Here is a 26,390-nt window from a genome sequence, read left to right on the forward strand (position 1 = left end):
TACTGGATCTTCCAGATCAATTAGTCTGTTGTATGTCCCAGCCGGTTGTCGGTGAGGTGCCTCTCGGACATTTCACTGCAGGATGGTGCCCGTCGTTAATTTCAAGGCAAGCCTTCTGGAAAAGGAAAGTTGCTTTTCATCAAAAACCATCAAGTTCCTAATTTGAGTATCACTTTTAAAAATTATTATTATTTAGGTTCTCTTAAATATGTGAAGAATTTACCTAGGAGGCTGGCCTATTGGCATACATTTAGCTGCACATCAGAGCTATGTTCTTCTTTATCTCACTGTTTTCTCCTACTGGGAATTTGTTAAACATATTATTGAAAACTAAAATTGTGACAGAAATCAAGACAAGAAATCAAGTCCCAATCTTTATTACTGTGATTTTGATGGCTGATGCTATATTCATAAATTCTCAGGAAAAGATTATTCTCACTGTGTATATTTTATTTTTTCCCATGTGGTTGATGTCTGTAATTGCACTCCATTTCTAATGTTACCTTTTGTTGTACAATAGGGAGTCACTGATCACTTGCTCTCATCCTAGTATAACAGAAACAGCTAAATGTTAGAGTCATAGATTACTCACCAATACAGTCAGGGAATATGAAAGTAAATTTGGGGCTTTCTTGATTTATTAGAAATTTTTTCTCTTTCAATAAAGCTAAAATGATATTATTCATAATTAGTTTAGTTCTTTATCAAACCTGGTGATTGGCCTAGGATTCACAATATTTTAGGGCCTAATCACAGTCAGAAATTAAGGATCTATAGAATTCAGTGATAGAAAAAGATGAATTTTAATGGAGCACATTTCAGAGGACTTGGAAATATTTAAAAGGCATTCTTAGAAAATTTGGTATGTATGATGGAGGATTGCGCAAGTGGTCAAATACCACTGTATCCTGTATCATAAACGTTACAAAGGCAGGAGAGTATCTGGTTGGCTAAAGAATTGTATGAAGAGTGGAAAGAAAGTATCTTGAGAAAAAAAGAAATTAAAAGTACTATGGAAGTGTAAGTTCTAAGTAATAGTGAAGGCTTCATGTTTGATAAGGAGACTCCAAATTAAGATATGGTATTTACAGATTTATTCAGTTTAACCAGAAAACAAGAACAGCAAAGGATAAAATAAAGTGTAGTCCATTTTTCATGTGGAAAGGAAAGTAAATATAGATAATACCAGAAATATTGTAAGTTCCACAATGGCATGAATTCTTTTCTGTTTTATTCCTTAATAGATCCCTTAGAATAGTGCCTAGAACATAATAGTACTTACTCAACAACAACAAAAAATTGTTGAATGAAGGAATGAATGAAATGCTTGTTTTATTTTTAACCCTTATTAAGCAGTGAAATGAACTCCTGCTTGTGGCCACATACATGAAGTGTAATGTGTGTGTGACCTAGGGACTCAAGCAATACTAAGGAACAAAGCAAATGTCCTGAGCAGGTCCATCTAAAAGCTAAGATAATTTTAGTAGCAGAAACTCTTGTAACATAATCCCATTACAGGGCAACAAACTACTATTCTTAAGAATTTTTTAGGAAGACTAGAAGGTAACTCTCAGTGACAACATTTTTAAAAGAAAGGATGACACAGGGAACTACAGTTAGTAACTCTCTGATTTTCAGACTTAAAAATATACAAGGAAAGATCACAATGATTTGTTATATATGTTGTACATCCGACTACACCCTTGTTGTTAGTATGAACCAACACAGCATCTTAAAAAACTGGTCCTATGAGAATACTTTAACCTCTGTGTAGGTCAAGGGACAGGTATAATCTCAGCTTTCCAGGGCTTTTGCTTTTGTTCTATGTGATATCTTTACATATCAATTGGGGGAAATATCCTCCAAACCACACAGATTTGAATGGTAACTGAAGGAATAGTGAAATAAATAATTTATTCATTAAGTTTATGAAACACTAACGAGTATTGTCTGAAGAGAGTGTAAATTCTGGCCCTTGAAAGATAGGATAGGAACTCAGCACGACCTTGGTAAACTGCAGAGGTGGTCAGAAATCATGAAGCCAAGGAGAAGCCAACTGTTTAAATTCAAAATGTGGAAGAGTTGCCTAGAAATCTAGGAAGGAAAAAAATGCAAAATTGGAATAAATGAAAAAGTAAACATTCACTTAAAAATGCATGCAGTCAATGGATAATTAGAAATATATATATATTTGATGAGACTATAATACAAGAACCTTTTTTGAGTACTGTGTATATTTTTGGACTCCAGAGCTAAAAGGAGATATGACCTGAAGAACCACAAAAATGGGGGAAAAAAATAGAAAGTAAAGCAAGGAAAAGTTAACAAGAATAGGTGTAATTCACTACTCAAGCTTCTAGGATATGAAATGAGGACATGATCACCAAATGTTGTTCTCTGTACAGAGGCTAGAACAAGAGTGGACATGAAGTATTATGTGAGGGATTAGCTATAAGTAAGAATTTCCTGAGAGTGAGAGTTGTAAAATATTAAAATAGGTTAGTGAGGAAGATTATGTTGCTTTTTCCGGAAGACCTTAAAAATAGGAGAGGTGGTATCTTTGTGAAATAGTGTGGGGATGGTATTATCTGAAGGAGGAAAAAAATGATATGACCCGCCTGTATTTATATCCAGCATTTTTACTCTTACCTTGGCTGAATAGAAATATAGATAACATATTTCAATCAAAAAAAAATTTTTTTCTCTTTTCTAACATGGCAAAATTTAGGTAAATTTTAAAACAGATCTCATAAAGACCCAGTTGAAGGCAAGTGAAATTTCCAAGCCCATCCTGAAATTCTCCACAGTAAGTTAAGAAACATTTATTAAATATTCTTTTTAACTGATTTTTTTCAAAGGAACTGAACAGAAATTGTGCTGTAGTCATTGTTTTCCAGTTCATAAAATAAAAAAGATGAACATTTTTATAGAATTTTGAATTTTAGAATCTTTGGGAATGGGGCCAAATAATGATTAGATAACAATATGTGATGGGTAATGTCCAGTTCTCTAACAACCAAAAGTAATGTCTCCCCCTACACTTAGCACACTTTTATTACTGGACTCACCCTCAGGTATGTGTGACACTGATATAAAAATTATTCCAGGAGTTTCATCACTGTGAAAAACTATTTGCCAATGGATCATTTCTTTCTAAGTTAGACATCTCAGAGATTTCCTGTTTACCAAAAGCCCTCTTAGAGTGCATCGGCTGTAGAAGCAGCCATTCTGAGTTTTCACTTTGCACAGTCAATTGCCCAGCACCCTAAATTGAATTCAGGCCTGGATATAATGTGCCATTGTGGATTGTGGAATTTTAGAATGGCTCTGACCCACTGTTCTTTTCAACTGGTAAAACAACATATGTAAATATGTAAGTGAATATATATGTACCTATATCGTACCACATTCCACCCATAAAAGTAGGAGAAAAGTCTGATACATGCTGAAAATATAGAAACTATTACTTCCTTCACACTCTATAGTTTCTGATACAGTAAGGCTGTATGATACCTTGTGAAAAACTGATGTGAACCTCTGTAATACAAGAAATGTGTGATTTTTCTTCAACAGTTACAAACATATTGCCAATCATGTCAACTGTTTTTATATAGTTAATTAGCATATTTTATTAGGTGTGTGTCTTATAAAGACGTAGCCATAAAATTACTTCTTAAATAATGGTATTTAAAAAGCTTGAATTGTACAGTTATACCTAGAGGTATTAAACACAAAGAATTCTGAAGAAATAGGTAAAAGCATTAAAAAAAAACTCTACTGCATGTAGAAGAATATTGTAGTAGCCATAATTTGAGGCAATGAAGGAGAAGGAAGAATAAGAGGAGGAGCAGAAAGCAAGGAGCAGGGGATGAGCAGAGGAATGCCAGAGTTGACTAGGTCCAGGTTAGACACCTACCCAAGGTGTGGGGAAAGAGAGCCCAATGACAGCCTCAGGCCTGGAGCCGTGGTCTCTGTACTACTCTGGGTAATTCATCTTCACCATAAGATGAAGTTGGTTCTCCTGACCCACCCTCAGGAAGACGCCTGTCCTGATGGGATTTCTCAGGAGCCACAATGAATATGTACTAACTTATATACATGCACTCAGCTTTTCTCATCCACAACCACATTCATTTGTAGAAAGGGGTGAAAAAACAGCTGGTGCGTATAAGCCAGGAAATTCTGATATTCTGATGACAAATACCTATCTCACACGTCAATGTATTCCCCTACAGTGGAGTAAACTATTTTTTTGCCATCAAGAATAAGAGGGTGTTAGTAGAATTAAAGAACACTGATTTTAAAATCCTTCTTCGGTTCTACCGAATCCCCTGAACATCCCATTTTCTGCAGTATTTTAGCTTTAAAGTACCCTTCTGAACATCACCTTGCAGCATGGAGACATAACAGGGTATGTGGTTTGAGTACTGAGTCTTGGGTGGGGCTCACAGGAGTTCAGATTGTCACTCTAGCACTAGCTGTGTGGGAAGTCACTTAACCTCTCTGACTTCCAGCCTTCTTTTTTGTGAAATGGAAATTATTATAGTGCATTCCTCATAGGCGTCTAAGGATTCGAGCTAATATATGTAAAGTTTTTAATGCCATAGTGTTTTATAGTTTGTAGCTATTTTTTATTAAACATCAAAATATGATTAGTGATCCAAAGTGTCTAATGTAACTTTTGTCTTAACTGTTTGCTTCAGCCTGAGGTGAACCAACTTTTCCATGGAAAAAAAAAATTTTAACTTTATTTCCCTAGGCAGTTAAATATCTTTGTCAACTTACTGTTTCTTTAAGAATATATCCCTTGCAAAAACCTTCTGACCTCCTTTTGCCTTACACCTCTGTTGAATTATACCATTTAGGAACTGGAAAGGGGTCTTTAGAGATTGAACCCAGCTCCCTCCATATTATGTCTGAGGAAAATGAAATACGAAGGAGGTGACCAGCCCAAAGACATGCAGCTCATGGGTAGCAAAACCCAACCAGAAGTTTGATTCCAAATAGAGCTTTCTGTCCACAATACTCCACCACTTCTGGGTGCTTTAAGCTTTGGAAACAAATTACATTAATTGTTAAATATTAAATGGATAGGTTTACTTTAGAAGAATGCAGTTTTCTGTACCTAATATCATGTTTATATTTCTTTGTAAAGTTGAAAGGGTAGTCTTCTGTTGCCAGTTATTCAACAGTACTGTTAACGTTTTCCTAGAGACAGGCACTGAGCTACTAAGCATCAGTTTGGGTCATTTCAGCAGTGCGGTGTATTCAGTAGACAGAGGGAAAAAAGCTTGTTCCTTTCAAAGTTAGCATTTCCCAAGGGATACTCTAGGTAAATTTGGATATACTCCAGATTCCGGCATCCAGCGTAGTGAAGAATGTGAAAAGTCCTGCAGCGAAAAAATCTGTTTCCTCATTTTTTTTATTTCCTGACTTGATTGTGTCTGTGGGGTGGGAGACGAGGGGAGATAGCTTGTTAGCATCCTTAGGAACCAGTGATCTTTGGAATCCACTTTGGGATTTCTACAGTCATGAGCTTGTTTCCTCCAACCAGAGCTTTCTTTTAGATCCTAGGTTTTAGAGAATCAGGATAAAACACTGGCCATTTTAGTAACTTCAGATCAATAGTAGCGTGGTCTTTTATACAGGGGAAGTACTGCAATACTTTCTTTCCTATCTGCCAAGGATAACTTGGGCTATCCTTGAAAATATCCTGGGGCAGAATGTGTGGACATGCCGAGATAAGGAGCCTCCCGCCAGGCCTTCAGCCTGCAAACCCCCCCCAGCTGACCCTGGGCCCAAGGCGCCGGCCCTCAGCAGCGGGCTTAGTCTACCCTGCCTGGATTGCCTGCAGGAAACATTCTGTTCATCTGAGAACACCTCTATTCCTAGCTCTTTGACAGTTTCACTTTCCATATCCCCTCGGCTCTAAACATGTGGAAAAAGAGATAAAGAAAGGTGATGAAATGAAAACATGGAGTGCGGAATGCTACAAATAGAGAGACGCTTGTGTTGGCCTGGCTGCTCCAAGTGCAGAAGGGCTGAGTTTTGGGCAGGGGAGCGAAGTGCCCTCCAAAGGTCAGCATACGCTGTGGAATACCGGTCAACGCTGAGAATAAAACCAAACACCAGACTGGCTCTTATTAGAGTAAATATCTAGACCATGATTCATTTAGGAGAGGAAGGATGAAAAAACTTTAAAAAGTTTCAGATTTACAATTCTTTTGCAAGGCATTAGATCAAGTATAAATGAAAATAGGTTAGTGTTAATATAGGCTTCATGGTGCATTAAACAACTTAACCCTATTTTAAAACTGATAAATTATGTTCACCAAATAGGAAACAAGAAGAAAATGATGAAATAAAAAATCAAATTTCTACCATTCCTCCAAAAAATGTCAGGGGAGGGAGAACTGGAAACATATACACATTGTTTCTTAAATAAAGTTTATTGCATAGGAAATTTTGACCTCTCCCCTTACTTAAAATGCTATACTGTTCATTGGACATTCATATTTTACAACTTTTAAGATTAAAGTGTGTCTATTGCCCTTAACTCTAATTTCCTATTTATTAAAATGCATGATCCTTAAATTTTGCATTCTTCCTCTTAAAAATCCTTTAATTTAAAAAAATACTAGATGATTCAATATGTCTATCCATTGTAAGTTGGAAATTAATCTGTTTGGCTTGAGGCTACATAGCTTACTCTCATTAGATGGTATGTCCAAAGACACATGAGTATTTCCCATACAGGGAGACACTGGGATTTTCAAAAATCGCTGAGATCTTAATCAAAACTGTGCTGATTGCTTGGGAGTTGGGCCCTATGAGAGAGGAAATAAATCAACCCAATGACTCAGTTACATTAGGAACATAAGATAGTTTATTTCTAAAAGATAAAAGAAGTATGATTTTAAAAATATAGTTCTGTATCTTACATTTGAGATTTTTAAATCATCAGAAATTGTGCATTGTTTCTATCATGTTGTTCATGGTGCTATTCATATTGAGCATTGTGAAATGAATTTATATCCCCAAGAACTATTTCAGCCAGTGGGCATTGCTTTAATGAAATACCCACATTTCAAGGGAAGACATAGCTTTGGATTAAATTAATATCAATTTAGAAACCTTTTGTATCATACCATATTCTCATATACCATACCATATTCTCATAATTTTTATAAAATATAACACTGAAGTGAAGGAAACAAGTTTACACGGGGAATTTATGAAGTGGAATTGCATCCAACTAAAGCTTTACATATGAATGTGGTTCTGTTTATTGTTTGAGCCTTACAACCTCATGTAGAATGTGTGTTATCATTGCCGTTCTTTAATATGGGGAAACTGAGGCTTAGAAAGCTATGACTTAGCCAAGTTTGTGCCACCAGGGGCAGGCACAGTGCTGTAGTATTCATCCTCCAAACACTGCCTGGCTCCACCGTTGTTTCAGTCTCTCTGTGGATGTCGTCTTCTCAAATAACCTTCCCCGACAGACTCTCCACCCTGCCTTTTGCTGTTCACTCACCCCGCTGGCCTATGTGCTGCTGTACTGTTTTCTTTATAACATTTCTCTATCTAAAATCATCATATTAGTGCAATTGTTTATTGCTTTTTTCTCCCTGTAAAGTGGACGTTTTGGAAAGACCAGGACCTTTTTTATTTTGTTCACAGTGGTGTCCCTGGTGCCTAGCATCATGCTGACACACTTACGTCCCTGTGACTAATGATCAAACTTGTTCACTGATACATACCTTTTCATTGCATCCTGCTTTGACTCATGGTCTCCAACATTAATGTAGCCAGGATTTAATTGTCCACATGGTCCAAACTAAACTTTAGTTTAAAATCTATGCTGAGAATGCACCACGTACGTCTACTTACATGTAGCTCAGCTGCTCCAAAGCTGCAGCAGGTAGCCGGCGTGGCCTCCCGTGGAGGATCCGCTCTACATCCCTGCGCTGTACTCTCACATCTGACATCTAACTGTCTCCCTTCCTGACCACCAACCCTGACAAAAGTTCTGAAGTATTAAAACCATGTGTTACACAGCCCCAGTGTGTTTTACAGTGAGTGGCAGTCATGTAGAGTCTTCTTGTCCTGGAGGTTGGCACAGATAAAGGGAGGATATAGTTTTGAGAGGAATGCTATAACTACAAAGTGCATCCTGAAGGCCATTTAGCTCACAATGAAGGTCTGTGTTTTAAAATAGCACTATAACAAAGTAACTACAGAGTTTTGGCAAGGGCTTCAACTATTTATAGAACTAAGTAAGGCATAGTAAATAGTGCCACAGTACCCAGTTCTCCCTTGCCATAACCCCAAACTTACAAGAAGAGCTGTAATTATATTTTTCTGCTTAAAAAAAATCATAGTAGCCATTATCAGTTTAACCATACAGAAGCACAGGCTGAGATTTCTTTTTTAAATGCATAGTTTTGATTTTCAACAGCTGCACTGGGTCTTTAATCATATATTATCTTTATGAAGCCTTTTTCTAACATATGTTAATTGGCTGTTTTCTGTGACAAATTATGAGCTCTTACTTTGATGAGGTTCAATTGCAATCATGTTGGAGTCGAGTACGTAGAGTTTCCACCCCTGCTGGCTCCTCAAACCACTGCAAACATCCGCACGTCACTGCAGTGCTGAGTAATGGCAGGATTTGGGCTGGCTGATTTCGCTACAGATTTTTTTTTTTCCACAGGATATTTTCAGCTTCTTTGTACTAAATCTGTTGCAGGGTTTGCCCTTTTTAGCAGAAGCATGCTCTAAAATTAACATCAAATCTTATTGGAGATTACTATAATACAGTGAGAAATATTTCATAATACAACACCCTAGCATCCGTTTTGCTTTACTAAAATTTTAATACACTTATTGTTCACTTTTTAAGTCAGTTAGTAGTGAGATTGGTAAGTAGTGTCTAACTCATAAGCATTTTGTAATAAATATTTGTGATATTGCTCTTTAAGGAGAACTGTTATTTATTGAGTAGATGATTGAAAATGTATTTAGCTCCCATGAAGAAAATGTCCATACTATTTTTTCTGGGTGCTGAAAAAATATCAGTATGTTCAAGATTTCACTGTATTTTCTTTTTTTCATAGCAGCTACACCTATTGGTCAAGTAATGAAAAGAATTACTGTTCCATCAAGGTTAATGTCCTATAAGATACATAGCATCCATTCCAGTTCTCTATCCTAATGTCAGTTTTTAATGTATGATTAGGACAAAGAGATACGTTCTAATCCATCTGCTCTGAGAACTGTGACAGATAGCCTGCATCAGATACCAACAGATGATCGGTGATAACTATAATTAGATAGGTACAAAAATATAGTACATTTGTTTATATTCACGGGAAAGTCATCAGGGTAATTGATTAAGGCCTTCAGAAACTGTGAAACACCAGTCATATTGGGGTTAATTTAACTATGTTTCTACCTTAAAGCTAAGATATTGGACACTGTAAACTCTGGTTCTCTAAAGCCAAGCTAGAGGTCAAATTTCCATACAGGTATTAGAGTTTAGAATAAGATGAGCCAGATGTGAGTAGGAGCTACTGTTCCTCATGAGGCTGTTTTTAATCAGCCATGTCCCTGGAGTAGCGCACAATCAGTGAGCTCTAAATCCTGAGGCTACCTGCGTTCATGGGAAGGCCTGGGAACATCATTACAGAACTTATGTGAAAAAATTAGAGCAGAAATTAAGGGTAAGAAAGGTTAACTTCAAAAGTTGTACTTTGGTATTGTTCTTTTAAGGCTCTTTTAAGAGGGTCTTAAAGAGATAATTTCAAGTGTTAAATAAGAGGAATATCATTCAACTAAATGCAGATAACTCTCTATTAAAAGATCATTGTAAATAAGCCAAATAAAAAGGTATTGATTTATGCTAGCCAGAACTGTTTAAACATGTAGATTATTTTAAGAAGGTACATGTGGGTCAATTTCAGCATGAATAACTATAGAGAAAGATAGAGATATTTTTTTCATTAACAGCATTACAGTGGTTTCAGGAGTCCTGTATGATACTTCAGTGTGACTGCAAAGTCCATCGATGCACTGCATCTTGAGCTCCTATACACAAGGAAATTTAGTTCCACTTGATAAGATACATACTTAATTGGATTTAAGAAAATAAACTAAGGTAAAGAATGATGTGCAAATGAAACAGAGCACTTGGCACTTGACTGTATGGAAGCCTGTGAGCCATGTGGCTTAATTGGGGCCAGTTGGGATCATTTAATGATTGCTGTCACAAGATCAGATTTAATTCTCCTTGCAAGAAGACCACAGTGGGATAGAGTCAAACAAACTGTCATCAGAGGTTTCAGAGGAACAAAGCCTTAATTAGGTTGATTAGGATGCTGTAAAAGAGATGAAGAGTACCTGTATTTTGAGAGATTTTATTATGGCATTTCAAATATTACATATATTAACATGGAAGATTTTTATATTCACTTTCTAAATTTCTAAATTTTAACTGGAGACAAAAATAAATGACATTCAGTGTAAATAGCAGATGATGTATCAAGCATATTCTCCTTCGTGTATAAGAAAAACATTGCCAGGAGGACAGTAGTATTTCTTCCCATTTCGCAGTCGTTCTTAAATGTTAAATAAATTGGGAAAGTAAATAACAACAGAGGCAAATTATTTTCAATCATTTAACATATTATTTGAATATAGAATAAAACAGAGACTTTACTTAGATTGTCCTTTTAATCATTCATATCACAATCTTAATAAAAGGTGATTTTTACTGGTCATGATACTCAGGACTACTCAGGTATCTCAAAATGTCCTCACTGATGCATCTACACACAATGAAAGAAGACTGAAATGTGTAGTTTCCATTTGCTACAGTTTTTCAGGAAAGTATTCACCCTGCACATGCTCACACACACACACACACGTGTAGCAGCAAGGCTGAACACTGTGTCCAGTACATATCAGCTTTTGAGAAAAAAAAGTGTAGAATATTGCCATTTCAATAATGAAATATGATATTAAAGGTTAAGAAAATAATGAACGTAAGATTTGATTTTTTTTTCTGACAGGCTCATGAGATGCCTGGGAACTCAGTTTTTTGCCATACTAAGATGAGAATGTGTAATAGCAGCATCTCCTACTTCAAGCCTTGCTCACTTTGAAGGCTGCCCACTCCGTCTCACTGCCCCTGGTGTTGTGTAGTGCTTATAACTTGCTTTGTTCAGTAACAGCAGCAAAAGTCCAGCTGCATGTTCTTATTGAGAGGTTACAGCTGGGGAACAGAACACAATCTGTGATGCGAAATAGCGGCTCCTGCTTTGTGAGGAGGCAGAGCAGGTTTACCTGTGTGGTGGTAAGACCTGCCACGTCACTAAGTGGCCTTTCAAAGAAAATGTGGTGCCTGCACAGTTGGGAAAAATTAGGAAAACAAAGACATGATGGAGTCCTGAATTAATTACTTAATATGATGTGGAAAGATTAAAAATTGTGGTGCGGTTGAATAGCAGGAGACTCTTGACATATTTAGACCATTTGGAGTTTATTTTGGCATGGGGAATAGAGAACACTTTAAGCTGCAGTGTGAAAAAATGTCCAAGACAAAATATACCGTGGATAATCATGACAGGGAAGCTGGGCTTCCCTCATGTCTATTAAATTGTTTATAATGCAGTACAGTTGTTTAAAGGTATGTGTCTACTAAATTCTAGAACTGTGTAAATAAAATGATTTATGTCAGTGGTAATGGCAGGTTAGGCCCACTTACTAAATTAATTGCAGGGGTTTTCAAAACGAGTTCCTTTTTAGCCTTATTATATTTCTGACATACATTTCATCTCCTTTTGTCCTTGGGGAAAGATGTTAAAGTAGGACTAGAGGCATTAATGTAGAGTTTTCAGCAGCCATGGTCATTGGGAAAATTGACATATTTCCCTAGTTATTTCTACTTTTGCAGCCTGAAGCTCTTCCATGACTGATACTTAAGAGAAACTTCTTAATTTTTCTAACACTGTACATTTTTTCTTCACATAATGATTATTGTTAAGGAATAAGTGGAGCATTACCTGTTAGAAGTTGTGCATCATTAGCTTTGCAAAGTGAGGTTTTCATGGCATATGTAAGGACTACAATTCACTTGATAGCTTTACTGTATAATGTGACTTTCAATTTATACCTCAAAACTGAGGCATTCGTACAAGTAGTAGACCATGTTCCCAGTACTACCAAGGAGGCAGTGCTGCACATACAGCACTACATTTAATGATCATAACCATCCTGCCAAAGAGAAAGTATGTTCCCAGCTTTTTGTAGGGCAAGGGAACAGCAGTTCCCAGGAATTTAGTCATTAGTCTATAGTTAGTGACGCAGCCTCTAGGTACCAAGCTAGAAAATCAGACCCTCGCTTCCCAACTCCAAAATTCATTCAGGTTCCATTTCTCAGTATAAATTATTCTTATTCCATGTAGGAAATGTTATGTGAATTTGATGAAGGATTAAGTGAGGTTATCAGTCTGCTTCTGCATGAAGAAAAAATGACACCTTTCTTAGTGGTAGTCATTAAAAATAGCAACCGAAGAAAATACTCACCTGAGAGATAAAAATATTAATAAATTCATTTACCATCTAAGAGTTATTAGCTCCTACTGTATGCCTGGCACTGGGGTAGATACTGAGAATACAAAAGTGAAACAAAACGGACTTAGCCCCCAGTATTGAGGAGGACAGGCAGACATGTAATTGATTGTAACAAGTGCTACAAAGGAGGACATGGTGCTGTGAGTCCTTGTGGGGGAATTTGATGTGATCAGGAAAGAATGAGTTGCTTCCTCAGGAGGTGAAACGAATTGAGACAGAAAGGAAGGGAAAAAGTGAAGGAGGCACAGAGAGGAAGGAGAAACATTCCAGGCAGAGGGAATTATGTATGCAAAGGCCCTGTGGTAGGAAGTAGCATGGCAGGTATGAAGAACTGAAAGGCAGTCAAATGACATTATTTATTATTTGTTACTGAGACTTGAAGATAACTCAAAATTCATCACACTGACACTAATTTGAAATAAATAAATAAAAATAACTTCTGTATTCAGCACTATAGTATTTATCCAATGGGAAAGAATGACTTACTTCATTACAATGAACTCAGCTTGCATTCATAGCTAGGGTAATATAACATTCTATATAATACATGGTTAAGCTTAGAAAAAAATGGAGTGACTTTCAGGGCCAAGGAAATATTTCCCAACTCATAAGACATCATGTAGTTAAGTAAAGATGAGAATAATTATTATTATATCTTTTAAAGTTCAGTATACCTCTTAAGGGAAAAAAAATAAAAATTCTACTTGTTCTTAACTAAAATATAATCATCATATGTGTATTTCAAAGGTATCATAAAATTAAACATAACTAGATGTGCTATAATGAGCAAAGCTTTCCAGTTAACAAAGATACTGAATCATTTCATTGTTTAAATTAATAACACCAGGCTTGCAGCAACTGCACTTACCATCATTTTGTCCCTTACTAAGTATCCAGCTTGTATTTAACAGTATAATTTATTGTGTGATATATACAATGCTTGGTTTTCAACCTTGAGTTTTTACAAAGCATTATATGTAGGTGCTAGCATTAGTGAGAATGTGAATCATTGAAAAAGTTACTTGCTAATATGAAGAAAAGAATTCTTTCTTTGCAAAATGATATCACATATTTTAATGTTTTATCATTATTCATAGGTTTTTATTTAAGTGACTGCAGTGTGCTTATTGTGGCAAAATACGTGCCTTGCAAAGATAAGTTTAGCAGAAGAGACTTAATTTCTTCCCACATCTTTTAATGTGGCATGGCAGTCTCACTGTAAAATCAAAACACATAACTGAAGGTTATGTTTAATTTCTAAATCAAAGTGTTGTGGGAAGATGATTGAAATCTGAAGATGACTCAGATCCACTTGATATGTGGTTTTCTTCCTACATAAACTTTATGATAGACTGGCATTCCCATGTTAAAAAGAAACTAATAGTGATGAGACTGAGATAAATTGTTACACTCTACACTGAAAGTTTATGTTACTTACTTTGGTTCTAAGTCTGGATTTTTTAAAATAACTTTGAGAGCTTCAATAACATAGGAATCTATTCCCCCAATCCAGTATGTCTCTCGTTTAGCTGTGGGGGCAAAGAACTAATCAATGTATTTTACCAACAGTGATTATTCTGGACAGTTTTTTTAATTCTGTTTTTTACCAAAAATACAATTTGTCCATTTGGCTCTTTGCCTGCATGGAATTCCTCATTTGCCTCGAAGGGTAAATCAAGATTATATGGCTGCATTAACTGTGTCAGATGATTTTTGTGAGGCATGGTAAATGGTAATTGTGATGTGTCTTCTACTTCACGAAAGCGAACTTGTTTTCTTATTTTTATTTCTTTAAACAGTCATACAAAATCCTAAGCTAGAGCTGAGATGGATTTTTCTCAGGTCTTTTAAAAATAGAAATTTTAAATGTCCCCATGTCTGGATTTCTCTCATTGTCCCTTATCTGAACCTCTCAAAGGCCTCTCTCTGTGTGGGGTACAGCCCAGCACACTCAGACAGTTCTGCTCAGAGAAGGAAGTGAAGAGTTTTGGTTCCCATTTTACACTTCTGGAACAGTTTAGGGAAGGAAGCACCTTTACACCTTTTATTGTTCGTGGTTGCTGACATCATATCCTTCCCTGACCAGTCTGTGCGTGTTTCCTGCCATTCTGTCAAGATTCTTCTGTGTTACTGGGAGGAATTTGTAAGAGGGAGGGAGGGAGGAGGGGAGCAAGAGTGAGGGAGGATAAGGGGGAAGCGGAGGAGGGGGAGGTGTGTGTCGCTCAAGGGAACTTGTTCCTAAATGAGAGAGCCGGGGTGGGACAAGGATCTGTAGCATCTGTCCACAAGACACTCTTCTTAACTTGGGTCTCAAACCACTTTGCCTTCATCTGTCCTGCTTATGCCAGACTCAGAGTGAACAGAAGCCTGCCATAATGAAGTTCCCCTTTTTAGTAAGCAGCCTGATTTTATTCTTCTTATATTTAGGTTGGCAAAATGAAAAACCATGCAGAAAACTCTATAGAGTGTAACTATGGTAGAGCATTTCTTTTTCTTCTTTTTCCTTTTAATTACTGATTGCTTCTATGTAACTCTGTCATTTTCCAAGAATGTTTCTTTCATGTGGAAAGAAGTAGCCGCAAAGCTGCTGGAATTATTTTAAGCTTATGGTTGATTGTACATAATGAAAGTTCTCAGCGTAACTTGAAATTCTACTACGTGTAGTTTAGCTGGTACATTCTTTTGTTCATATTATACACAAAACAATTTTACAAATTACCTAAGTTATATAACCTCTTTGTCAGCCTTGCTAGGCTTCCTAAAAATTAATACTTGTAACTGACCTTACAATGTAAGTTTTGCATAAAAATCAGGTTAAAGAAATACCCATGCTAAGCAAACAACCACTGAGCTATACGTTGACCTTCCTAACTCTAAGTTTTTATTGATAGCCTTGAAATGTGACCCATAATCAAATGTTCTAAGCCACATGTTTCATGACACACTTTATTTCATGAAAATTATCATCGGCATGTATTAATCTAAATATGAATTTAGTAATATCAAATTTTGCATCCTAGATATGTTCAAAAGGTAACACTTAGAGAAATACTCATTTTTATGGAAAATGAGAAAATATTTTCTATTAAACTTTAACCTTCTTTCTTTCTACATTACCTTGCATATTTCATAAAGGAAAATATATTCAATGGCATTTTATTAACTATTTGATATATATTTTGTCTATACATATAAATTCTTTCTGGTAAAGTATTTCCTATCATGTTCTAAGTATTTTTTTTTAAATCCTTGCTCTGCTCTTTTTAGAAAGTGTCCCTCATTTCAAAGTTGTGAAATACGGGGTGGTGACATGAAGAAACTCTTCTAAGCATGGTGCATCAGGAACTCTGCCTTTCTGAGGAGACTTTCCTCCAGGAGTGTTTCTCTACTTGCTTTATTTGTATTTTGAAACCAGGATCTGTAGAACTTCTCATCTTCCCCGCCTTGTCACCACACTCTAATCTGTTCACCCTGACCTTCCACCTTAAAGTGAATAAGCGCTTAGGCAGGCATAGTCCTGTAAGCCGGTAGTGCCACAGCCTCTGCTAAATGAAGAGAAAGGAAACTGTCCCATATGTGTTTGCTGTGGATTCATGGGTTGTCTTTTCTGGGATAGAGGAAGCCTGTCTGTCTCTTTGGGGTCTTGTGCATGCATGGGAAATACCATTCTAACGTGCTGCTTGCTGCTAAGGTAAGACTAGGAAACGCAGGAAAATTGTCCAGTTGACTGATATTTAGAATGTTTCTAAAAATAGATAGATGGACAATGTTTGGCAACAATGATTATATGATGCAATTGTGCTTTGTGAATTTTTCAAATTTTAATGTGATTTTAATGCATCTTATAACTAATTTTTTATGTGTGTTTGTCAAATGTGTGTTACTTATATAACTTTTTAAGACTTTTGAACTGCTTCCAACATTTAAAATGACTGCTGGAGTAATAGTTTTTGATGAGCACTGTGTGATCATGATGGCACTCAATGTATATAGTATTCTCAGAGGCAGAACTGAGCTGCAGTTCAATAGAAAGGCATTGGGCAAAGAGAATGGATGGTCTTAGTTTTTAAGCAGCACTTAATCCACCAGAACTAATTATATTGTAATAGCTTCTGCAATCAATCACAAAACAACTTAAATTTTTAAAAAATTTACTTATGCCGATAAAGTATTTAGAAATTTAAGAAATCAAAAGATGATCAGACCAAGTGTATAACTGATTTCCTGTTCCAATAACTTTGAATTGGAGACAAATAATCTATTAAATATCAGGACATTACCTCAGGATTCCATAATACATGTGGGAATTTATCAGGTCGGTTGTTAAGCACCAACTAAAATAAACAGGGAAATTCTGAGCAATGTGTAAAGTAGTTGCATTCTTTGACATAACAGGGGAAAGAATAATTGAAACTGTTGCTTGCAAATGAAGAAGCCATTGTGGAATACTTTCTTGTTAACTTCCACATTTTATAGCAATTCACTTTCCTTACATTCAGATATTTCAGATGTAATTTAAAATAAAATGAAATACATACTTTTAATCCTCTGCATTCTCTGGGCTTATTTTACATTGATGATGATCATCTCTTTGGTTTATCTTACATTATTGATGATCATTTCTTTAATTCCAATTCATGACCTAAAGCTATCCCATACATGATAGAAAGCTTCTGTGTTTTATATCTTACTCCCCAAAGAGATGGAACATGTCTTTGTAAAATATTTTAGAGGATCAATGACTTATTATAAAAAGTATAGCTATAAGTGAAAAAATACTCTCATTTTTGCACCATGTCCTTGTTTCCTATGAATGATCACCCTTTTCGATTCTAATATTCAAGATACAGCTTAAGGGCTTTCAAAAGGAAAAGGAGATCTCACTGCTCATAGATGCTTGATATGTAAGATTAAATATCCCATATTATTTTTACTGTGTCCTCATACCAGTGACTTTTTAAAAATAATATTAAAGGATTTAGATTTAAATTAGTTGACATTTACATATATCAAATAGCACTTTCATAATAGTCCATCCTATTTGCATAACGAGGGACATTATCACCTCTGCTGTCAAAACACAAGATTGTTTTCCCTTCAGAAATGAATTAGCTGCCCTACTTAGCATACACAGGTACATAAGGGTTCATTAACTCTCTGATTTAGGTAATTTTTCATAACAGAAGGGTGAAAATAGTCACCTAATTTCATTAAAAAATATTAAGAAACTCTTTGCAGAAGATACATTTCAAGTGTTTGGTTTTAAAACAATAGTTTTCATCATTTAAATGACTTGTTAAATCACTTACAATGTTATTTTAATCATAAAAACAAACCATTCCTACTTGATATGCTCCCGCATGTGACATACCACATACATTAAATAAATACTTATTCATTTGATTGGCTTACTTTTACATAGCTTTTTTTTAAATTAAAATGCGATAGATTTTATGAAACTGGCTTGCTGTTAAAGTGGTATTTAATTTTTCTTTTCCTCCAGCAGGAACGAATGCAGGAATTCAGGAACTGAGCAGGGCAAGTGCTGAAGAAGGAGATTAGTTTGGAGGAAACAGGAAAGAGAAAGAAAAGGAAGGAAAAAATACATAATTTCAGGAACGAGAGAGAGAAGAAAAACGGGGACTATGGGGAGAAAAAAGATTCAGATTACGAGGATTATGGATGAACGTAACAGACAGGTGAGTGCAATAAAGTATTTTTTTAATCAGTATTTATATGAACTATTTATTGCATTTTCCCGAGATAGTTAAGGGTACTGAACACATTTTAAATTCATAAACATCCATTAAGAGAAGTTTTAGTGAATTAAATGTAGCCAGTTTAAGTGCTAATAGTCTTACATATAAAGGGGAAAGCAATCACCTTTTCTATTAGACAAATAGTTTACACTTTCGTGATTATTCACTTTTTTCACATGAATTTTAAGTGGAAGCTCTCCTTGTGTAACATAAATAGTTAATAATTAAGAGTTAATACGCATAACATTGCTACATTGCACGCATCGTCAAAGATGCTCTTATATTCAAGGGAACGGGGCCTTTTATGGTCATCCATTTAAAGGTTTATAATTTGAGCTAAATATCCTGTATAAAAATAGCTTTCATTCTGCTCACAATAAAAGACTTTGAAATAAATCCAAAATATTTAACATTGTGTTGACAGCAACAATGACACCCATACAAAATATCAGTAACTTAAAGTATATAGGCAAGAACTGTTAGTGCATTCATACCATTTTTCTTTAAACCCTGTAAACACAGAGGCAAATGATGTTATAATTTTTTATTTTAATACAAATTTAAGACTTCTGTATATATATCATGAATATTAGTGATTTGACTCTACTTTTCATCACAGTTGGGGAGAGTGGATTTAGGTGGGTGAGTTAAGGATAGCTGGGTGATTTGTATGCATTTCTAGTGTTAAATATCAAAAAACAGTTCCTGGGAGAAATTACAGTAGTGCAGATCCCAACCCTTGTAGATGGCTAATGGAACCTACAAAATAGGCATTCCTTGACCATGGGAGAAACTAATGTTTTGCCTGTTGTCCATTTATGCTGGGGAAAGCTAAGAGGAAGGCTCCCCACCAGACTGTAATTTCCCCCAAATAAAGACATTCTATCTCTCCTATTATCCCTATCTTCTTGGACGTGCAAGTAACACTAGAACTGATTCACGGTTTAAATAATTTCTTTAATTTTTTTCCCAGTTTTATTGAGAAGTAATTGACACATATCACTATATTTTTAAAGCACACAGTGTGATGGTTTGATTTACATATATTGCAAAATGATTACCACAATATGTCTAGCTAACATCCATCTTCTCATACAGATAAAAGGAAAGAAAGAATAATGGAAAAAAAGTTTTCTCCTTGTAATGAGAACTCTTGGGATTTACTCTCTTATTTATTTAATAACATTTTATCTCTCCTATTTATCATAAGACAGCTGGGTGGGCTCCAGTCCTCATTTGTACATTGCACCCCTGGTACTTACTTATCTTATAACCATAAGTTTGTGTCTTTTGACTAGTTCCAGTTCCTTCAGTTCCCCTTCCCACCGCCACACCCTGTACCTCTGTTAACACAAGGCTGCTCTCCTTTTCTATGAGTTTTTTTTTATTCCACTTGAAAGTGAAATCATCACACAGTATTTGTCTTTCTCTGCCTATTGTATTTCACTTAGTATAATGCCTTCAAGGTTCATCCATGTTGTCACAAGGTAGGATTTCCTTGATTTTTAAGGCTGAAAAATAGTCCATTGTGTGTGTGTGTGTGTGTGTGTGTGTGTGTGTGTGTGTGTGTGTAAACTATACCCCATAAGTTTTTTTCCATGTATCCACCAATGGACATTTACATGTGTAAATTATAATGAATGGAGCTTGTTATTTATGCCATTAAAACCAGTTTGCCATTAAGAGGTTAAGAAACTTTTTATATTTTCAAGTTTATACTCCCTTCAACCATTATATTTAAGGTACATGTGACTTGAACTCTTTTTGGCTGAAAATAGAACTAATCCATCTTTATTCTATGACAGATTCCTTCAGTGTTTTCTTCTATGTTGTTTATTACTATGGGTCAAGTCAAAAAGCAGTAATTCTGTCCATATGAAACCAAAGCATTTTGCTTGAAATTGAAATTAAGGCTGAAATATTGAACATCATGTACCATTAACTGTTTAGACCCTCTTATTTGGACTACAATCTATTTTGGGTGTAGTCAAAAATTATATGAATCAGCACCTGCACTTCATTAGTAATATAAGGTACTTCTTAGATTGAATTCACAAGTGTTCATTATGCTTTATAAAAGAACATAAAATTCTCACAGATACATAAATTTTAACATCATACTTTTGAGCTAATAATCGAAATTATAGATGACATCTACAATTGCTGTTACTCTCACCCATATTAGAAGTCATAACTTTAGGAGAGGTTCACCTTCACTTATCTTGTATTTTTTAATCATGAAGATGAATTCCTTTGATTTTATTCTACAGAATTGAGTATTTATTTAATATTTTCATCAGTCTTTAGGTACAGTAGGCCCTTTAACTGAGTAGTCTTAATGGAATTAATACAATTAACAAACTGCCATGTTTTAACATGTATTTCAGTGGTTGTTTTAGATGGCTGTTGACAACCTTCAGTAGCCATCTGACTTACCCAGGTGTGTCATGCGCACCTCCCACCTGCTGCGAGAGCCCTCCTCAGAGCCCTTTGGATCGTCAAAGCTGGAGGTCACTTCTAATAACTGGCACCAACAAATCTGTAGCAGCATATCGTGGGAAGTGCAGAGGCTCTCCTAACCTGGGCTTCCTTTAAAATACCTGTTCACATGTTGAACAGAAAAATGTTAACTGCTTAGCCCTTTTTGAAGCTTCCCTCACTGGGAGACCACCTGATAAAACTTCACACAATGGTTCACTGTCATCTTCTTAAATGAAGTAAAATGAAGTAAAGGAAGTAAAAGCCTGCTCTGCCATTGCCGCTGTTATTTGGCTACACTGAGAACAGGCTGCGTTTTTACAAAATGAGAACTATAAAGTGTGAAATGAAATATTACAGAGCAGATGTGATAAGTTATATATCATTAAGAAATAAAACTGCTGTAAAACAGAGCAGCTAATATTTGGATAACTGTTTAAACTCAGTTTTGCCCTTACTTTATCTTTCATAATGGCTGAAATTCAGAAGCTCCAATTATAGACATAAAGTAGTTGAGGAAAGGAAAAACTTAACAGCTAGTTGTATTTTTTTTTAATTTTCCAGTTTCCACTTTTATGAAAACTACTTATTTCTCAACTTCTAACCTAAACAAGATGGATTTCTTAAGCTAGTATATAAAAATAAATGAAATCATAAATTGTCAATTTGTCTTAACAGAAATTTTTAGATAATAAATGTAGCTACATGCACCATGAAGCACATATATATATATTATTCCACTTAATCCTTATTAATCCTATTTATAGCTGAATATACATTTATTTATTAAATCAACAAATATTATTAAATTCCATCATGCCTAACATTAAGTATTTGGTGGTAAACAAGAAGAATCTCATCCAGTTTATTGTCTGCCACAGAGTCAGCAAACTTTTCTATAAAGGGCCAGGCAGCAAAATTTTTGGCCTTGTGAAGCATAGTTTCTATCTCAATTACTTGGCTCAACACAGGTCATGAAAGCAGCAGGACAGTATGTAAACAAATGAATGTGTCTGTGTTTGAATAAAACTTTACTGACAAAAACAGAGGCAGGCTGGATTCGGCCTGGAGCACTAGAGTTTATGGACCCCTGGTCTAGTGGAAGGAATCAGACATGAAATACGCAAATATATAACAATTTTGTTCATATGTGCTATGAATGAAACTTTCCAAGTGCTACTAAAGAATAACAGAGGTGCTTTGTTTAGGTTGGGGGTGTCTGTGGAGATGTTAATGATGGGAGCTGAAAGATGAGTCAATTAGGCAAGTGACAACATTCCACAGGAACAAAATTTACAACACCCTTCAAGAAAAGAAAGAGCTTGCTAAGAGCCAAAGGAAATCCTGTTGAACTTGATCCTGATGTGTATGACTTTAGAGAAATGAGAGAGATTAGACCCTAGGAAGGGCCCAGATCATGCGAAGCTTTGCAGCCAGAGGGTTAATACTAGGAGGTGGTCAAGATTTGAGCCCAAATCTTTGATATTGAAAAATAGAGCAAAACATGATTTTCTGAATTGTATCATGCTGCATCCAGTATAATATAATGATAAGGACCATGGCTTTTAGTTCTGCCCATCTAATAGCTGTGTGACCTTCCAGCAAGTGACTTACACCTTCGGAGCCTCTCGGTTCCATCACTAGTAAAGTGAGGATTAAAATATAGTACTTGTCTCTTCAGGTCATTGAGATAATTAAATTAGTGGATAAATGTGCCTAACCTATAATAAGTGCTCAGTAAATTTATCTATTAACTATTCCTATTAAACTAATGCTCTTTGAACCATTCACTCTTATAGTTTATGTGATTTCCATCAAAACAACCCCATACTGTGTGGCACATTGAAGAATGGAAGGTACCTGACCCTTCATTTCAAGAGGATTTACCTTAAAAGGGTATCAGGAGGATGGAAGGAAACAGAACAGGGTAGAGCAGGAGCACAAAGAAGCCCTTGGAAGCTAACAATGGGTGAGGGAATCATCTCAGAGCAAAAGCCGGCTGGTGGCTGAGGACGGCTGGTGGACAGGAAGGAGAATCTCACAGACATCTGCAGAGCAAGACTTGTGACAAGGATGGAGACAAGTAGTTTCCTAAGTTCCATGCTTGTGGGACTTTTTTTCAGATATGCTACTGACCAAATTATTTTGAACTACTTATCACCATTTCTATCACTTCCAGCTTGCAGCTGATCCTAACACTAGTTTCAATCTCTCCATTTGCATTTTTTGTTTTTACTTGTTAAATGCCTTCATCAATCAGGCAATAACCTTACCCTTCTTCATATGGTACCAGTATTTGCTGTTCTCCTGACACAGCCATATTTCTAAATAAGTTTTGCACTTGTATAATTTTTATTACAAACAGAATATACTTAGAAATCTGCTGTATCTGTTTTATCAAGAAGAAAGGTATACAAAAATTAGGCATGCTTAACCTGAATCTATTTAACCTTGCATGTTTGTATTTAAAATTTTCAGCTTTCCCACTCTGAAAGGATAGGAGAGGTAAACCTGAATTTATTTGTGTGGCTTGTTATTATAAAAAGACATCTAAATATTTGGATAACTATAAGGGGAAAATATTTGCCAAATAACACTATTAGTGCCTGATATAGTAAGTTAAGGGAAAAGGAGTTTTAAAAGTCTTAAGTTCTTCTCTTCTGTCAGATTTGGCACACTAATGGTTTTTGCCAGCAAACAAAATTTCATGTAATTATCAGTACAATAACTGGAGCACAAATTAAAGACAATTAGCAACATTCTTCTGTTAATAGAACAGGAGAATCCCCTTATGACTAAAAAGAATTCAGAGTTCATAACTGTTAAATTTTCTGACTTTTCTCTTTTCTTATGTCACTATCTCAGTTTCTTTATATGACTTCTAAATTATTTCAAATGGGCTCAGAAAAAAAAAACTGGAGAAATATGTTCAGGATAGATACAGCCTCTTACAGTTTCTATATAACTGATGTTTTTAAATGAAATATGATATTTTGTAAAGTAAGCTGAAAAAGCGATGCACTTTCCTCAAATGAAAAAGAAAAAACATGTTTACTACTTGCTTTCTCCTGTTTTCTGCTCTTTTCACTTCTTAGAATTTATCTAATATTTCTATGGACTTTTTACTGTAATGTTCTCCAAGGTGACATCCAGAATATCAGTAAGTAAAAGACTAACTACAGTTTTAAACTTGAGAGTTAAAACCTACAAAACTTACTCTTTAATATGAGGAACTGGATAATTTAGAAATACAAGTAAGTTGCTTCAAGAAAATAACTTTGTGATGAATTTTGAACCATGAGTTAAAGAACAAAGGAACACAGTCACCCTGTTTTCTTTTGTCATCTGTACAAACAGAACTTCCAGACTTGTCAGTTGCTTGTAGACATACCAAGCAAGTATATATTATTTGAGAAGAAGTTACACTTTAAATACTAGAGGAGAGTTATCCACGTTAATGAGTATCTGGAACCTTGTTTCAAATCACGTGAAGAGCAAGTTCAATCAGGGCAGAAGTGTTGATTTCTCTAAATCCACAATAAACCTGCAATAATAAAACTTCATAGTGATGATTATTATGCCTTTTTTCCTTCAGTGTCATTACTCAACAGCTTACTGCCTCACCTAAATTTGTATTAACAAATAGAGTGTACCGTAGTACTACATTAGGGCTTAGTAGTTCATTTCAGAATTGAATTATATGGTATATTGGTGCATCCTGTGGGTGCCTTCTTAAAGGTTCCCCTTGCATTTAAGTTAAATCATTCTTTCATTGATCCTAAAAATCACCAACAGGAAAAGTATTTGTTCAAAGAATTGGAGTTACTGGTGACTGAAGAGAATGGAAAAGAAAACCAGAATGGGGGAAAAATAACAGTGTACTTTCGTGAGTTTCCAAATCAAAGAAAGCAGTAGCCAGAGTGCGCAGATATATGTTTAACAGCTATGACATCAGGCCATTCATTTCTATTCTATTTCTAGTAATTTGAAAACAATTTAAGGTCTCCCCTCTCTATAGTTGAATCATAGCGATAGTGCGCCACACACTTACTATGCTTCCCATACAGTATAGGACGATTTATATTTACATCAGCTAGACCTTTTCCTTTACTGCCAGAAAAGAATTGTCTCACCTGCTGTCAAACTTGTTCATTAGCTTTCCTTTGGTAGGAAATGCAAGAGAGGCCAAAAGTTTCATAAGGAAAAGCATAATTATCTCCTCCAGAGTTCTGGATTTAAAAGCTCCTTCCTGAGCTTGAGGGCTTCAAGATTTTTTGTCATTTCAGTTTTGATTTGTGTATCACATGTAATTTCCATTTAAAACTCTATTTTAGAAATATTCTGATGCTTGTAGTTACTGCATCTTATTTTGTGGAGTTGACAGTTGAATGGCACCTTTTGCCCCTATGAATGCATGCACACACCATTCTGTTTGCTTCTAGTTACCTTTTGCTTTACAAATGCACAAACTGTGTGACATTGTATTCCTGAGAAACCAGCACTAAAAATATTAACATTATAAATAGACTACATAAACCAAGAGGTTTCTTCCAAATTATAGATTAAGAAAAATGTTGCTAATTGTCTCAAAAGCCATGTCCCTTGCAGTCTGGACTTCCTTTAACATTGTACTTTATTCATTTAAAATGCGCTCCTTAAAAAATGATTATGGTGAAAGTATTTTTAAAGTTTACATCCCCATATACTCTAATTCAGAACACTGCCAGCCACCCCCCACCCCCCACCCCCCACCCAAAATAATGGCTTTGGTTAAAAATAAATAAATAACGTAATTAGATTGAAGGAAATGAAATTACATAATATGGATATGTATTTGTGTTTCTTTTGAAATATGTTGAACCACTAATAGGAATAAAAGAATCACTCTATAAATGTTTGGAAATTTGACTTTTAATTTTAAATTGGAACAGTTTAGCTTAAGAAATCACTAACATTTAAATAACATTTCAACAAATGCAACTGTTTGGAAACTACAACGGAGACAGCCTCCTGCCTTCTGTCTTGCAAGGATCGATTTGGAAGGCCCTAAGGGAGAAAATATTGGAGTTAGGAGGTAAAACTGAAGCCATTGTGGAAAGGAAGAAGTTACACTCTTCCTGTTATGACAGGAAACGTAGACAAATGTGCTTCCTGAGCATTTGCTCAGCAGGGAATGAAGTAGTCTTTGACCTTTACCTTAGGTACATTTTGGCTTTGTTAAACTAGTAAACATGTTTTCCCCCCAAAATATTAATCTGGTTTATTTTATTCTTCTCAGACTGAAATTACATATTCTATGTGTATGAGGTACAGAGAAACAGAGGTATTTATTTTGTGAATGCATCTCAAATAAGATTCTAGAATGTACAACAAACCCAGCAGACCTGAACAGCACATACAAAAAATTAAAAACATTCTGTGTTGTAGTCTTCTCTTTGTAGAATCCAAAACACTCTTAGGCTTAAAATGGACCACAATAAAATCTTTTAAATCCTGGCAAGTTTAACAATTGTAATAATA

The 26,390-nt window shown here is 35.4% G+C and overlaps 1 protein-coding gene across 21 annotated transcripts in view; it reads left to right on the forward strand.

The window, feature by feature from the left end:
• Window positions 1–26,390, forward strand: part of MEF2C (myocyte enhancer factor 2C) — a 160,968-nt gene that overhangs the window by 52,784 nt on the left and 81,794 nt on the right. For 12 of the 21 annotated variants that reach the window (XM_037012037.2, XM_073234259.1, XM_037012039.2 and 9 more), the window contains one exon: window positions 18,137–18,332. In XM_037012037.2, coding sequence (XP_036867932.1) covers window positions 18,279–18,332 — 54 coding nt within the window. In that variant the 5' untranslated portion in view covers window positions 18,137–18,278. Of the gene's footprint in view, window positions 1–14,880; window positions 15,027–15,967; window positions 16,325–18,136; window positions 18,333–26,390 lie in introns of those variants that run through there. The other 9 variants (XM_037012032.2, XM_037012030.2, XM_073234206.1 and 6 more) reach the window with 5 other exon arrangements.

The sequence above is a fragment of the Manis javanica genome, chromosome 1, assembly GCF_040802235.1.
Source record: "Manis javanica isolate MJ-LG chromosome 1, MJ_LKY, whole genome shotgun sequence".
Lineage (NCBI taxonomy): Eukaryota > Metazoa > Chordata > Mammalia > Pholidota > Manidae > Manis > Manis javanica.